The sequence below is a fragment of the Anomaloglossus baeobatrachus genome, chromosome 4, assembly GCF_048569485.1.
Source record: "Anomaloglossus baeobatrachus isolate aAnoBae1 chromosome 4, aAnoBae1.hap1, whole genome shotgun sequence".
NCBI lineage: Eukaryota > Metazoa > Chordata > Amphibia > Anura > Aromobatidae > Anomaloglossus > Anomaloglossus baeobatrachus.
Window position 1 is genome coordinate 28,980,656 of NC_134356.1, and position 14,024 is coordinate 28,994,679.

General features: G+C 40.5%; 1 protein-coding gene across 1 annotated transcript in view; it reads left to right on the forward strand.

The window, feature by feature from the left end:
* The window catches only part of RESF1 (retroelement silencing factor 1), a 44,653-nt gene extending 30,937 nt beyond the window's left edge, over positions 1–13,716 (forward strand). The window contains exons 2-4 of the mRNA XM_075344175.1: positions 6,056–11,475; positions 12,478–12,558; positions 13,043–13,716. Coding sequence (XP_075200290.1) covers positions 6,069–11,475; positions 12,478–12,558; positions 13,043–13,188 — 5,634 coding nt within the window. The 5' untranslated portion in view covers positions 6,056–6,068 and the 3' untranslated portion in view covers positions 13,189–13,716. The remainder of the gene's footprint in view (positions 1–6,055; positions 11,476–12,477; positions 12,559–13,042) is intronic.
* The last annotated feature ends 308 nt before the right edge of the window (positions 13,717–14,024 follow it).

A 14,024-nucleotide genomic window follows, 5' to 3' on the forward strand; every position in this document is an offset into this window, starting at 1 on the left:
TCAACTTAATTCGAACGATACTCCACTGCGCATAGAATTATTCTGACGGAGATCTAAAAAATGAGTACACCTTTATTTGTCTGTTTAGTAATCCTGTCTATTGGCAAAGCTCTTGGTACGAGTGATGTCCATACCGCGACTTTCGGCAACTTTGGCTGTAAACAGTGTGGACTCTGTAGTCGTTGTCCACCGAATTTGCTCTCTGGGCCTAAAGTCGGGTTCAAATGAGCCTCTCAAAAACGATATATAAACAGCCTTATTGAATAACGGGCCTGTGTGCTATCAGATTTCACCACGTAAGTGTAATATGATGGACTTTGAGCTCTAAAGAACAGGTGTACTACCGAGAGTTTGCGCTTTCCACCATGTTCATTCAGTTCGAGTGGCTGGATTTCTCAACAGGTGCTCAGAAGGCTCAACAAGGGCTTTAGTTTAGACTGCCCCTTTCAATACACCCTGATGGGGGGAATTGGAATCCCCGTGGATTTTATTTATTTTTTTGTAATCCAATACTTTTTCTTTTTTTATTCGTGAGAACCTGACTTTAGCAATAATGATAGGTGCTGATGTTTTGACTGACTGAAGGCAATGCTCAGGAGGTGAAGCAAAGGTTAAAAATGAGTGAAAAACAAATTATGTTCCATCTCCCCTGATGATGTTTAGACAGCGTTCATGTAACCTGATACTGTAAAGGGAAGGCTCGGGAGTTTTCCAACTGCTCCTTATATTAATGGTTCAGACGCCATGGAATTGTAAGGGGAATAAAAGCTTTTGCAAATGTAAATTTTGCATCCCGTTCAAAAAATTTGCACCTTTTTGTCTCCTACGATGCTGCCTGTTTCCTGCACATTGTTGGATGCAGAATGTGTTAACTGAGAATCCGTCACTGAGCTCGTTATCGAATATTCATCACCTAGTAGATGCTTACTGGGAGCTTTTAAAGGAATATTCCCATCTCAAAGATACTATCCTAATATGTAGTAGGTGTAATAATATTAGAAATGTAGTATAGTTCTGCTATCTTAAGGAACCCTTTAAGATATTACAGTAACAGTCAACTTGTTCTTCTGTAATTTTCCCAAACATCTAGATTCATAGCGCGTTTATCAATGTTTAGTGAGAAAGTATATGTTTATAGTATCACTCGGTACCACATAACTCTTTTATCAATGTTTAGTGAGAATGTATGTGTATTATAGTATGGTAAAACATCTGGTACCAGGAGCCTTTGGCAGGTCTCATTCGGTGATGTATTTGTCCAAGGTAGATTGACATCCAAAGAGTTAGCCACTCCGAAAAGGGATACTATATTGTACAAATGGAACCTGTTAGAATTTGTGTAACACTTGGTTACGCAAACCTTTGTTTTCAAATGAGATATAAACTGGTGAAGATTTCGGCAAAGTCCGAGGCCTATTAACCTGTGGACTAAAAGGGGACGCCCGTGACACCACAGTGTGGATCCCAGGAATTTCTGTCTTCGCTGTTTTGCTTCTCACAGCTGATGTTCCCGGACAGATGTGTTACTCCTGGTGAAGTTTTTTTTCTCTTTAGCGTGTGTCTTGCTAAATTCTCCTAAAAAGGGTCTGAAAGCCCTACTTACGAAGCGCTCACTGATATCCTAATCAGGCACGAATACTTAGATTCTTTTATAGCAAGATATTATTTGTTTTAATAGCACATGAATAATCAATGGTACATAGGCATTAGAACTACTTTATAGTCATAGAATCTTATACAATAACAGAAATATGCATCAACATTACCGTATGTTGTAGCATGCCTTTCTTATCGGAGGGACTCGATTAGTGAGAAGGAAAACAACCCAGCCTCTACATCACAGGCGCAGTACGTCCACTTTGAGCGTCCTGGAAATGTCCCTAATCTCACTGAGCGAGCCCTGTATTTTTATACCAACTTTTACGTCGTGTGCACAGAGTATTGCAATTGGTGACCAGCACGTGATTGCTGAGTTATGGTCATGTAACCTGACCACAAGCTGCTGTGGGCACCAGTAGCTTCCTGCACATGTTGGTGGTTACCACTGGCTTCCTGCATATTTTGCAATGAGCAGTGAATTTTACATTGCTAGTTTCCGACACATGTTTTTAGCTGACCACGAGTTTCCTGCATATATTAAACTGATAGTGTTCGTTCCTCATAAGTGGTCAAGATCTACCAACACGTACACTTGGTCATGGTGAAATAGGTTCAACCAGAGGACACCTCTTTGATACTGAGTGTTGGATGAATCAATAAGACCTGTGATCACTATCTTTTGATTAGGCCTATCTAATCACACTCATTCTTCAGTCATATCACATTATCACAGCGTGCAATATAAGTTCTTTACCTTTTATGATTTATACAGTGGGTACGGAAAGTATTCAGACCCCTTTTAAAGTTTTCACTTTGTTTCATTGCAGCCATTTGATAAATTCAAAAAAGTTCATTTTTTTTCTCATTCTGCACCTCCTCTTGTAGTTTATTTCTTTTCTCATTCTGCACCTCATCTTTTCAGAAAAAAACCCAGAAATGTGGAATTTTCTGCAAATTTATTAAACAAGAAAAACTGAAATATCACATGGTCCTAAGTATTCAGCCCCTTTTCTCAGTATTGAGTAGACGCACCCTCCTTTTTGAGCTAGTATAGCCATGAGTCTTCTTGGGAATGATGCAACAAGGTAATCACCCCTGGATTTGGGGATCCTCTGCCATTCTTTCTTGTAGATCCTCTCCAGTTCTGCCAGGTTGAATGGTGAACGTTGGTGGACAGCCATTTTCAGGTCCTCCAGAGATTCTCAATTTGGTTTAGGTCAGGGCTCTGGCTGGGCCGGTCAAGAATGGTCACAGAGTTGTTCTGAAGCCACTCCTTTGTTATTTTAGCTGTGTGCTTAGGGTCATTGTCTTGTTGGAAGGTGAACCTTCAGCCAAGTCTGAGGTTCAGAGCACTCTGGAAGAGGTCTTCTTCCAGGATATCTCTGTACTTGACCACATTCATCTTTCCTTCGATTACAACGAGTCGTCCTGTCCCTGCAGCTGAAAAACACCGCCATAGCATGATGCTGCCACCACCATATTTCACTGTGGGGATTGTATTGGCCAGGTGATGAGCGGTGCCTGGTCTTCTCCACACATACCGCTTAGAATTATCACCAAAAAGTTCTTTGTCTCATCAGACCAGAGAGTCTAATTTCTCATAGTATGGGAGTCCTTCATGTGTTTTTTTTTTTTTTGCAAACTCTAAGGGCTTTCATATGTTTTGCACTGAGGAGAGGTTTCCGTTGAGCTAATCTGCCATAAAGGCCCGACTGGTGGAGGCTGCAGTGATAGTTGACTTTGTGGAACTTTCTCCCATCTCCCTACTGCATCTCTGGAGCTCAGCCTCACTGATCTTGGGGTTCTGCTTTACCTCGCTCACCTAGGCTCTTCTCTCACGATTGCTCAGTTTGGCTGGATGGCCAGGTCTAGGAAGAGTTCTGATGGTCACCAACTTCTTCAATTTAAGGATTATGGAGGCCACTGTGCTCATAGGCCCCTTGAGTACTGCAGAAATTCTTTTGTAACCTTGGCCAGATCTGTGCCTTGCCACAATTCTGTCTCTGAGCTCCTTGGGAATTTCCTTTTACCTCATGATTCTCATTTGGTGTGACATGCACTGTGAGCTGTGAGGTGTTATATAGACAGGTGTGCGCCTTACCAAATCAAGTCCTATCAGTTTAATTAAACACACCTTGACTCCAATGAAGGAGTAGAACCATCTCAAGGAGGATCACAAGGAAATGGACAGCATGTGACTTAAATATGAGTGTCTGAGCAAAGGGTCTGAATACTTATGACCATGTGATAGTTCAGATTTTCTTTAATATATTTGCAAACATTTCTACATTTCTTTTTTTTTTTTTTTTCTGACAAGATGGGGGATGGGGAGCAGCGTGTACATTAATGAGAAAAAAATGAACTTTTTTGAATTTACCAAATGGCTGCAATGAAAGAGTGAAAACTTTAAAGGGGTCTGAATACTTTCTGTACCCACTGTATTGTGCAAAAGTGTACGCAACATCAGTTTCCTGTAATCATTGAATCCTTATAATAAAATGAATCGCCTTCTTTAAAACCGTATCTTACCCCTTGAAATACTTGGCAAAACACTCATGCAGGGCATTGCAGAGCCTTAGGTATCCATGGTTCTGACCATGCATATAGTGACAGTTGCTCGTTGTCATAATCGTGGATATCTAAGGCCCTGCACATGAGGTAAGAGACATAGTGAATCAGAAGAACTATACTACATTTGTAATTGGAGATGATGATTATTATTTTTACTACATATTGGGATAGGATCTTGGAGCTTGGAATACCCCTTCTTAACGTTGGAATTTCCACCGATCACTACAATGAGGTTCCAGGCTTCCATCATCCTCTTTGTCCGAGCGGAGAGCGCATTGATAGGGCAGTAAGACCCTCTTTCAATAATCCAATATATATATATAACAATGCTTGACGTAGTAGTTTAATATAGTCAAAATGACTTGCAGAATCAATGTTGCGTCATACCAGGATGTATGATCCAATTTCATTAATCCAACGGATATTGATATAAATTTGTAAAGTTGTTCTATTAAATTTAGTTAAGCCTAGGTAAAGTTTAGTTTATTCCGTCAAGCTTAGTTGAACTTGTGTAAAGGTTATTTTATTATACTAAGATCTATATTCGTGTATAATTATTGACAAAGGATAAGATGTATGAGATCATAATGAACTCTGGTTAACACGTCCACACCCACCGGTGTATAAATAGGAAAGCATTTTACTCAACAAGGGAGCCAGATTAGAATGGTACCTGCTCCTCTCAGACTTATTACTTGCGTCCTCACCACCCAATTTGACTTCCATCCAATATATCTTAATGGTCTAGGTGTAGACCACCCTAACAGCATGTTGGAATCAATAGGAATAGCTATTTAAAGTTTATGACCACCTTTTAGACATCCTTGACAAGAGTTTACGTAGTTGTCGAAAAGCTACCTTGGCAATCGACTGATCATGTCAGGTCGAGCTAAATGAGTCAAAAGACCATAAATTGTGAACGGAGGGGTGATTGACATCAAAACCATAAAGAAAACCCCCTAAAATTACAATTTTAATAGTTTCATTTTAAAACAGATAATCCCCACAAATTAACAAAACACACAAAAAGGACAATAGATCCCCAAAGATTGACACTTGGCCACTAAGGAGGGGGTTCTTGTGAGTCCACCAATTATGTGGCAACTGAACAAGAGAAAAATAGCCTATGTGGCCTAAGTAAGGCGATCAATTGTCCAAATCCAAAAACCAATTAACATAAATGCCCATAATCAATATCTGATAAAGGTATAGTTGCGTATCACTCATTTAGCAGTGCAACAGGGGTGTGGCCAAGTGGTCACCTAGTCTGGCCCTACCTGGCCGCGGAGGTCGGCACCCTGTAACCAAACGCAATGGCGCCCCCACTCAACGAGGACTCACCCTTCTTCTTTCCCTCCGCTATTCTCAAGTGCAGCTGGGCTGGGAAAGGGGGAGTGCGGGGACCACTTGGCCACACCCCTGTTGCACTGCTAAATGAGTGATACGTAACTATACCTTTATCAGATACTGATTATGGGCATTTATGTTAATTGGTTTTTGGATTTGGACAATTGATCGCCTTACTTAGGCCACATAGGCTATTTTTCTCTTGTTCAGTTGCCACCTAATTGGTGGACTCACAAGAACCCCCTCCTTAGTGGCCAAGTGTCAATCTTTGGGGATCTATTGTCCTTTTTGTGTGTTTTGTTAATTTGTGGGGATTATCTGTTTTAAAATGAAACTATTAAAATTGTAATTTTAGGGGGGGTTTTTATGGTTTTGACGAGCTAAAGGAGTACAAGATCTTCCATATTGCATGTTCTGATGATCCACCGCGCGTGTTGCTTATGAGTCGGTTCTATACCTTGTTTGTAATTGAATGCATCAAATTGTGAACGTTCAAATGCAAATTATTTCTTTTTTTCTTTTTTTTTTTTTTTTAAAGGTCACAAAGGTCGATGAGCATTAAGAGAATGGATTGGAGTAGAAACGCAAACGGGGCTGTTGCCCATCCGAACAACCAGCAGTATTTACAACAGTCTACCTCATCCATAGCCTCCACCATGCCAAGCCAAACGACGCACTTGCCACCAAATTACTGCCTATCGGTCCAGAATCCTAATTATCTCAAACAACTACTCAGTGCACAATCTTCTCAGGAGATTTTGCAGATTCAGCAGTCTGCTCTGTCAAGAAGACAAATGCCATCGACACCAGTGCAACAAACCACACAGGGTTCATCAATGGCACAGTATAATGCTTCGTACAATTTAGTGCAAATGGCGAACAACGTCCCAAACCAACAAAGTAGTCATAATGTTCAGAACCCTGCGTTACAAAGCTTTCAAGTTCAAACTTATCCGGTGGCTTTTCTGCAGACTTTTCAGCAGGCTCAGTCGCTGCCCGTTGTCCAGCAGCAGGCTCAGTCGCTGCCCGTTGTCCAGCAGCAGACTCAGTCGCTGCCCGTTGTCCAGCAGCAGGCTCAGTCGCTGCCCGTTGTCCAGCAGCAGGCTCAGTCGCTGCCCGTTGTCCAGCAGCAGGCTCAGTCGCTGCCCGTTGTCCAGCAGCAGGCTCAGTCGCTGCCCGTTGTCCAGCAGCAGGCTCAGTCGCTGCCCGTTGTCCAGCAGCAGGCTCAGTCGGTGCAGTTCTATGGTGCCAATGGATACAATTCCAGAGAAGTTCAACAGCCAATGCAAGGCAATCAAAGTCGAGGATATTCACATAAAGGGACATCTCAACAAATGGATCATTCTTATTTTGCCAAAAACCACAATCGAAACACTCGGAGAAATTACCGAACACTTGCGCCGCATGCAAATGCTCCACCTTCATATTCTATACCAAATGGAAATTCAAATTCGTCTGTTGTCCCCTACACGGCAACCAATGACAATGTTCACTTTTTAACTCCAAATTCCCAAAATGCACAAAACCTTCAGATGGGGTCAAATTTACAGACAGTGCCTCTTACAAATACCTTACAGCCGCAAGGGGGCATGAATGACTATGTACAAAGTTCTCAAGGACAAATGATGCCAGGTTTTGCCAGTGGTTTTGCCAACAATTCTTCTAACGTCTTACCTTCAGCTAGTGTTGGGCGACTGCCTCCTCCATATACTCAATCAAATACGAACACATCAAATGTTTACGTAAACCAGCCAAATTCTAATCCAAATCAAACGTTTGGGGAACAAAATGTTCAGCAGCCTTATACAGCAAGTCAGGATCAGCATTCTGTGGCTTTGCCGCCCCTTGGCCATAGTGGAAATGTACCACAGGAGCAAAGACAAAATAATATGCGTGATATTCTTTCGTTGTTAAAAATCTATCAAAATATCAAATACAACTATATACTACTCAATCGGGAGAATAACCTTCTAAGACAGAAAATGCAAAGCGCCGCGCAGGATAATCCTGGTTCTTCTGCTGTGAAACCACCGCTAATTTCTACCCTCCCAAGTGAGATTGTCCCCACAAATAACCCTAAGGGCGTGCAAGAGGTTTCTCAAAATTCAACTGCTCAAAACCAAACTCCAGCTACACATGGCGTCCAGTCTCTTACTTCATATGCCATTTCTTCAAATGTTCCCGTCCAGAATATTACACATCCAAGCAATTCATTCTCCAGTTACGTGAACCCAACTCATAATGCCGATGTACTCAGTCAGAGAAATTCCACTGGTTTTGAAAATGGTCACATGAATCTTGGTGCAAATTCTTCTGGCCAGGCAGTAAGTTCAGAGACTATACAAGGCCAGGACCCTCAAACATCCATGGTTTCTACACAGGCAAATAATCAATACTTTTCCAGTGGTAATACCAATGGGAATGTATCACAAGATGGACTAAATATATCTTCCTTTCAAAACTGTGCCCAAACTACTTCAACATCTTCTGAAAGTTGCAATCCTGTCCAGACAACAAATGGTAGTAACCCTTTTGGCAAGAGACTTTTAACATCCACTTCGAGAGAAGCCATCAAAGCTTCTTTACCGCTCTGGAAATCTGTACCTTCAGAAACTGAACCAAAAAAAAATGTGGTCACCAGTACCCAAAATGCCCTTCATTTTTTAGAGGAAATGGCCGCTGGAGTCACACTAACACAGAAACCGGAGCATTCTGGCTCCAATATATCGAAAGGAATTGAGCCTCAGATTGCTATAGTCCCTCCACTGGTACAGATAAAAGTATTGGTTAACGATGTGAACCAATGTCCAAAAGTTATTTCACAAGTTGAAGGTGTGGCCAACAATGAAGTCAATGGGTTAAAAGAAAATGACTCGCTTAGTAATATTCTTCTAGCGTTGGATTCTGTAAATGTCGATGCTGCAAAGACTAACCCTGACAATATCCAACCTAGAAGCAATGTGGTTTCAGCATCACCTTGTAAAGTTGACCAGAACTCTACTGAAATTATTGAGTTGGTTGATGATGACTTACAAATTTCTGGCATATGTACTTTGGTGGAAGGTAACTCTTTGTATAATTCTTCCATAGCGATGATGTTTAACGGTTCTCCACTGATAAAAACTGAGGCAGAGGACCATCATTCTGTGGAGGGTTTTCTAGGAGACACCAATATATATGATATCTCCCAAGCAAACACTGCTTCTTCTACCATAGAAACGATGGATAATAATCCAGAGGTTAAAGGAGAATTTGAGCCTATTGTCAACTCCAGTGACGATTCACAGGGAACAAATGTCTACTGCCCTGAAATACAACCTGGACAGGATTTGACAGCTTCTAACACAAATGTTTACTGCCCAGAAATAGACCCTGGAAAGGATGTCACGGTTTCTGATATGTTTGGTTTAGAATCCAACACTGTGTCCGACCAACTGTCTGAGCTTCTAACAGAATTTCCCTTTGGGATTAAAAATTTTGTGCCTGAAATAAAACCTAAGAGCATAAAAGTGTCTTTAGAGAAAATTAGAGAAAAACATGAAATTCCAAAATCATCCGTTCCTTTTTCATGTGACCTTATGAGAGATGGCTCCATTGAGGAGCCTCCGACAAAGTATGACATGGACACATCAACTATTGAGGGATCACTTACACAGTATATCTTGGGTAGTTCAACCCACGAGGAGTCAAAAAATGAATACACCATGAACGGGGCGACCGATGACAAATTAAAAACAGAATATGACATGGACACCGCAACCATTGAGGGATCACTGACACAGTATATCTTGGGCAGGTCAATCAACGAGGAGTCAAAAAATGAATATACCATGGATGGGGCGACCTATGACGAATCAAAAACAGAATATATCATGAACACGTTGATCAACCAAGAGTCAAAAATGGAGCATACAATTGATACATCGACCAAAGAAATTGCGCCTCAGAAGACGGAGGTTAAAGTTAAGAGAGAACCTACACCTGAAGTGCCTATAGATGAGATGACGTTTGATGAGAATGATGGTTTTGAGGTTTGTGAAAGCCCAGATGGCAGTATACAAATTATTTTACTCAATAAGGATCAAATGACAGAGTTTTTTCCTGATGAGGATTCTCCTAAACCTGTAGTTAAGGATGAAGAATCTCCGGTTGACCATTATGAGAAGATTGAATCGCCTGTTGTGGATGCTGCTGCCCATTATGAGAAGATGAATTCTCCTGTTGTGGATGCTGCTGCCCATTATGAGAAGATGAATTCTCCTGTTGTGGATGCTGCTGCCCATTATGAGAAGATCAATTCTCCTGTTGTGGATGCTGCTGCCCATTATGAGAAGATCAATTCTCCTGTTGTGGATGCTGCTGCCCATTTGGAGAAGATCGAGTCTCCTGTTGTAGATGTTGCTGCAAGATCTATAAAGAAGGAGCCTGATGCTGTGACTACACCAAGCCCAGAAAAGCAACTGTTCTGTTGTTTGTTCAGTTGGTTAAACCATACAAATGGAAATGCACCCAAATGTAATTGCAAGCAAAAAGAGTTGGAAGAGTCTGAAGGTTGGGACATATGTGAGAATAATGACGAGCTAAATACTGATCCTTCAGCAGATGTGCTCAAGCCAACGACAGCTGGTTATGAATCTTCTGTCACAGACCATTGTAAAAGTAAGTTCAATGAAGTAAAAAATTCTGAATTATTACCACCTGTCAAAGGTTCGAAGCTTGAACGAATAGAGGTTTCTTCAAAAGGTAATAGTCCACAAAAAAAGTCTGAGTTGGCTTTATCTGAAAAGCATCTGAAAGAAAATCAGTCTCGGAAAGAACCGAAACACTATGACTACACTGCAGATCAGAAGATTCTCCAGCCCAGAAGTTACATAGAAGACCACAATAGTAAAAAAGTTAAAGATCATTTCTCAGGTCATAAGTCGAAATTTGATAGCCCACAGAAATCGGAAAAACTTATTGTCAAAACTGACTTTCTGAAAAACAAGCACTTGTTAAAAATGAAAAGGAAATATAAAGATAAGACTTCACATGTTGAACAAGATGGTGCAAGACCTGTCCCAAAGATTAACACAGAAGTGGGTGAATCAGCCAAGTCTCTCATCATTGACCGGATATTTGGAAGTAAAGCCAAGAATGAGAAATCTAAATCATCTAGTACAACTCAACAATATGGGAGGAGTATGAATAAGATAAAGTCATACGGTAGTTCAGACAAGCCTTATTCCCGTAGCCAAAGTTCTTCTGTTGGCAAACGCAAGGAAAGGATTAAAAGTCGAGGTGAGAGTCGTTTTGAAAAGGAAAAGAGGGTTCCATCAGTACAAGAATACTTGGTGAGAAAAAGAGAAGGGTGCAACAATAGGTTCGGGTCTAAGGTGGATCAAAGAGAGGAGTCTGCTGGAGTAAGACATAGGGTTGTTGAGAAATCTTCAGTGGAAACAAATGAAAATAATTCCCCACCTAAACTACAAAGACCTATTTCTCCACTTAAAATAAATGTAAAAACTAAAAACCTAGAGTCTGAAAACATTCGTCAAGCTCAAAAAGGTCAGCCAAAAAGTAGCGGAACATATGAGTCTTTGCACAGAAAACACAGAGGTCCACCAAGCACTCATGGGAATAGATCATTGGTGAACAAAAGACATGATCAGAAAATAAGTTCTGGCAAAGAAAAAATCTATTTGACGCCTTGTGATGGTACAAAACTGAATTCGTATGAAGGCATAAGTTTAACGAAACTTCAGATAAGATGCTCTCCTGAGAAACCTGGATACTTCGAAAGGAGAAAGTCTCTTGATGATTATGTGCAAAATAAGCCATCAAAGTCTGAGACCAAGAACGAGGATGCTCCCAAAATGCTGGAGTTCAAATTATGTCCGGAATTTGTTAACAGAAGTCCATCCGCACAGGAGAAGAAAGGAGAGCCAAAACAGCCGAAAGAAAAAAGCGTTATAGAAGGTAAATATTGGGGTCAATGTAATTTCTGAAATTTTGAAAGAGTAATTCGGCCATCAAAAGCTCACTGCTGGAGATTAGCTTTCTTAATCATCACCGATCAGTGGAATGAAGGAACCTCAATGCACCAGTAAGCGCTACATCACTGTAATTCTTTACAAGACTCATCGCTGTCCTTTTGGGACTGCCTGGTACTGGGGTGTCTTAGGCGGGAGAACCTCAACCCCTTCATTCAACCAATCGGTGGGGATGCAGAATCTCCTCTGCTGACTATTGTTCTATGCTAGGGGTAAGGTTTTCATTACTCTTCTTTAAACCCTTTTAAGATCCCTTGTTCCACTGTTATCTTTAAGTATTCCCACAAATTTTTGTTTTCTTCTATGTTTGTATCAGCCAAATCTTTTTCAAAATGTCCCTACTTACCACTTTTTCATCAAAAAAGTAGCAGATTTCCTTTTTATACTTTTACTGTAAAGAAACCTTTCTTAAGCTATGTGCTATCTTCCCTTTTTGCTTAAAGGGACTCTGTCAGCAGGCTTTTCCTACCTCATCTGAGAAGAGCATGATGTAAGCAAAGAGATCCTGACTCCAACAATGTATCACTTAGATTTAATGGGTGCTGCCGTTCTGATACAATCAGAAATTTTAGATGTAGCAATGCAGCAGAGCTCACAAAGCTGCCCCCGCCCACACCAGGCTCTGTATAGAGATTGTACATTGACAGGTGTCAGAGGTGGGGCGTGCTGGACTGCTGTGCAGGTAACATTGCAGTTCGAACTACAATGAGGTGTCCTGCAGCTTAATCATAGCAAATAAACAATAGATATGACTGTAACAAGACAGCCATCCCTGAATTCTTTGTTAACCCTTGCATCATACTGCTGTCAGATTACATAGCAAAAACCTGCTGACATTCCCTTTTTTATGGGTTTTGTGGACGTTTTCAGATGGATCCAACCATCCAAAAATAAATTGTGTATGTATTTTTTTTCTTTTTAAACCTAGGCATTAAAAGCAAAAAAGAAGCTTGGTGCATTGGTATTCCTTTTAAGAAGAGGAAGATAAATATGGACTCTGAAGATCAAGGTGAGGTTGAAACTGGCATCTGGGTAACAGAGTGCTTGTCTTGTTAGACCAAAATATTAGAATGTTCCTAAATTGCTGGGTCAACACAGAAATTCGTGGCCTTTCATGAAGGTGTTTCACCAACGTTTGTGGCCTTTTGCGAAGGTATTTCAACAACGTTTGTGGCCTTTCGCAAAGGTATTTCAGCAATGTTTGTGGCCTTTCGCAAAGGTATTTCAGCAACGTTTGTGGCCTTTCGCAAAGGTATTTCAGCAACGTTTGTGGCCTTTCGCAAAGGTATTTCAGCAACGTTTGTGGCATTCGCGAAGGTATTTCACCGTTTGTGGCATTCGCGAAGGTATTTCAAAAAAAGTTTGTGGCCTTTCGCGAAGATATTTCACCAACGTTTGTGGCCTTTCTCTAAGTTTTCGCCAATGTCTAATCAGTTTAGATTTGCTGATTTCTTCTCCTTCAATCTTTAATCTTTCTTCCTTCTACCGTATAGGTCATCCTAGTCCACCTCAAGAAACCTCTTCCCAGTCGACCCAAAAACCACCTTCAAGACCAGTGCAAAACTCCCAAACAACATTCAATGTTTTTAAACAGCTGTATCATGAGCAGAGAAGTAAAAGCCTCGACGGCAGCCTATGAAGTCTTGGATTTCTAGTCTCTGGACATCGGTTTCTGCCATATTCTTGGGCTTTCTGGATGAGAGAAAAGAAAGAAAAAAAACACAACCTAAAAAGAAACAAAAAAAGAAAAACCTAAGTTGTGAACTGCAAAAAATATCGTTGCTGTCTATTCAGTATTAATATTTTGTTAATATTAAGAAAAAATTCTTTTAATGTGGAAGTTTTGAATGTGCCCTATCTGCACTTATTTTTTTTCTTTCCTCCAAGACGTCTGAGATTACAGCCCTATTCATGATCTCTATCATTTTCACTTTTGGGCTTTGACCACTGGTGCTGAATTTGTTGCTGCTACTATTGTAAAGATTGATTTGTATATATTATTTTCTTTTTTGTTATACAAAGAACAAATTTTTCTACTGTTTTGGCTTTTTTTTTTTCCCTGTAAACCTTTAAGACTTTGCACTATGGGTTTTTGTTACATGTCCCAAGGACAGATTTTGTAGTTTATTTTTTCACTCTGATTAAATGTTTGTTTTTTTTAAATGTTTGCATTGAGTAATGTGTTTTTTTTTGTTGTTTTTTTTTTAATTTTTTTTATTTTGTGTTTAAGTCTTATGTCCTTTCTATAGCTAGTGGCTTGATCTTCTCAAAGGATCAGCTCTTCAGATTCTGTGTGGTACAATTGGTCCTTAACCCATTGCCTCGGCAGCCATCTTTCGTCTTTACGTTTGCATTTTTCACTCCCCCTTATGCTTCCAAGAGCCATTACCTTGTACTTTTCTGTCTGCATAGTTGTATCAGGGATTGTTTTGCGGAAAACAAGTTGTAGTTTTGAATGGTACCATTCATCTTTAC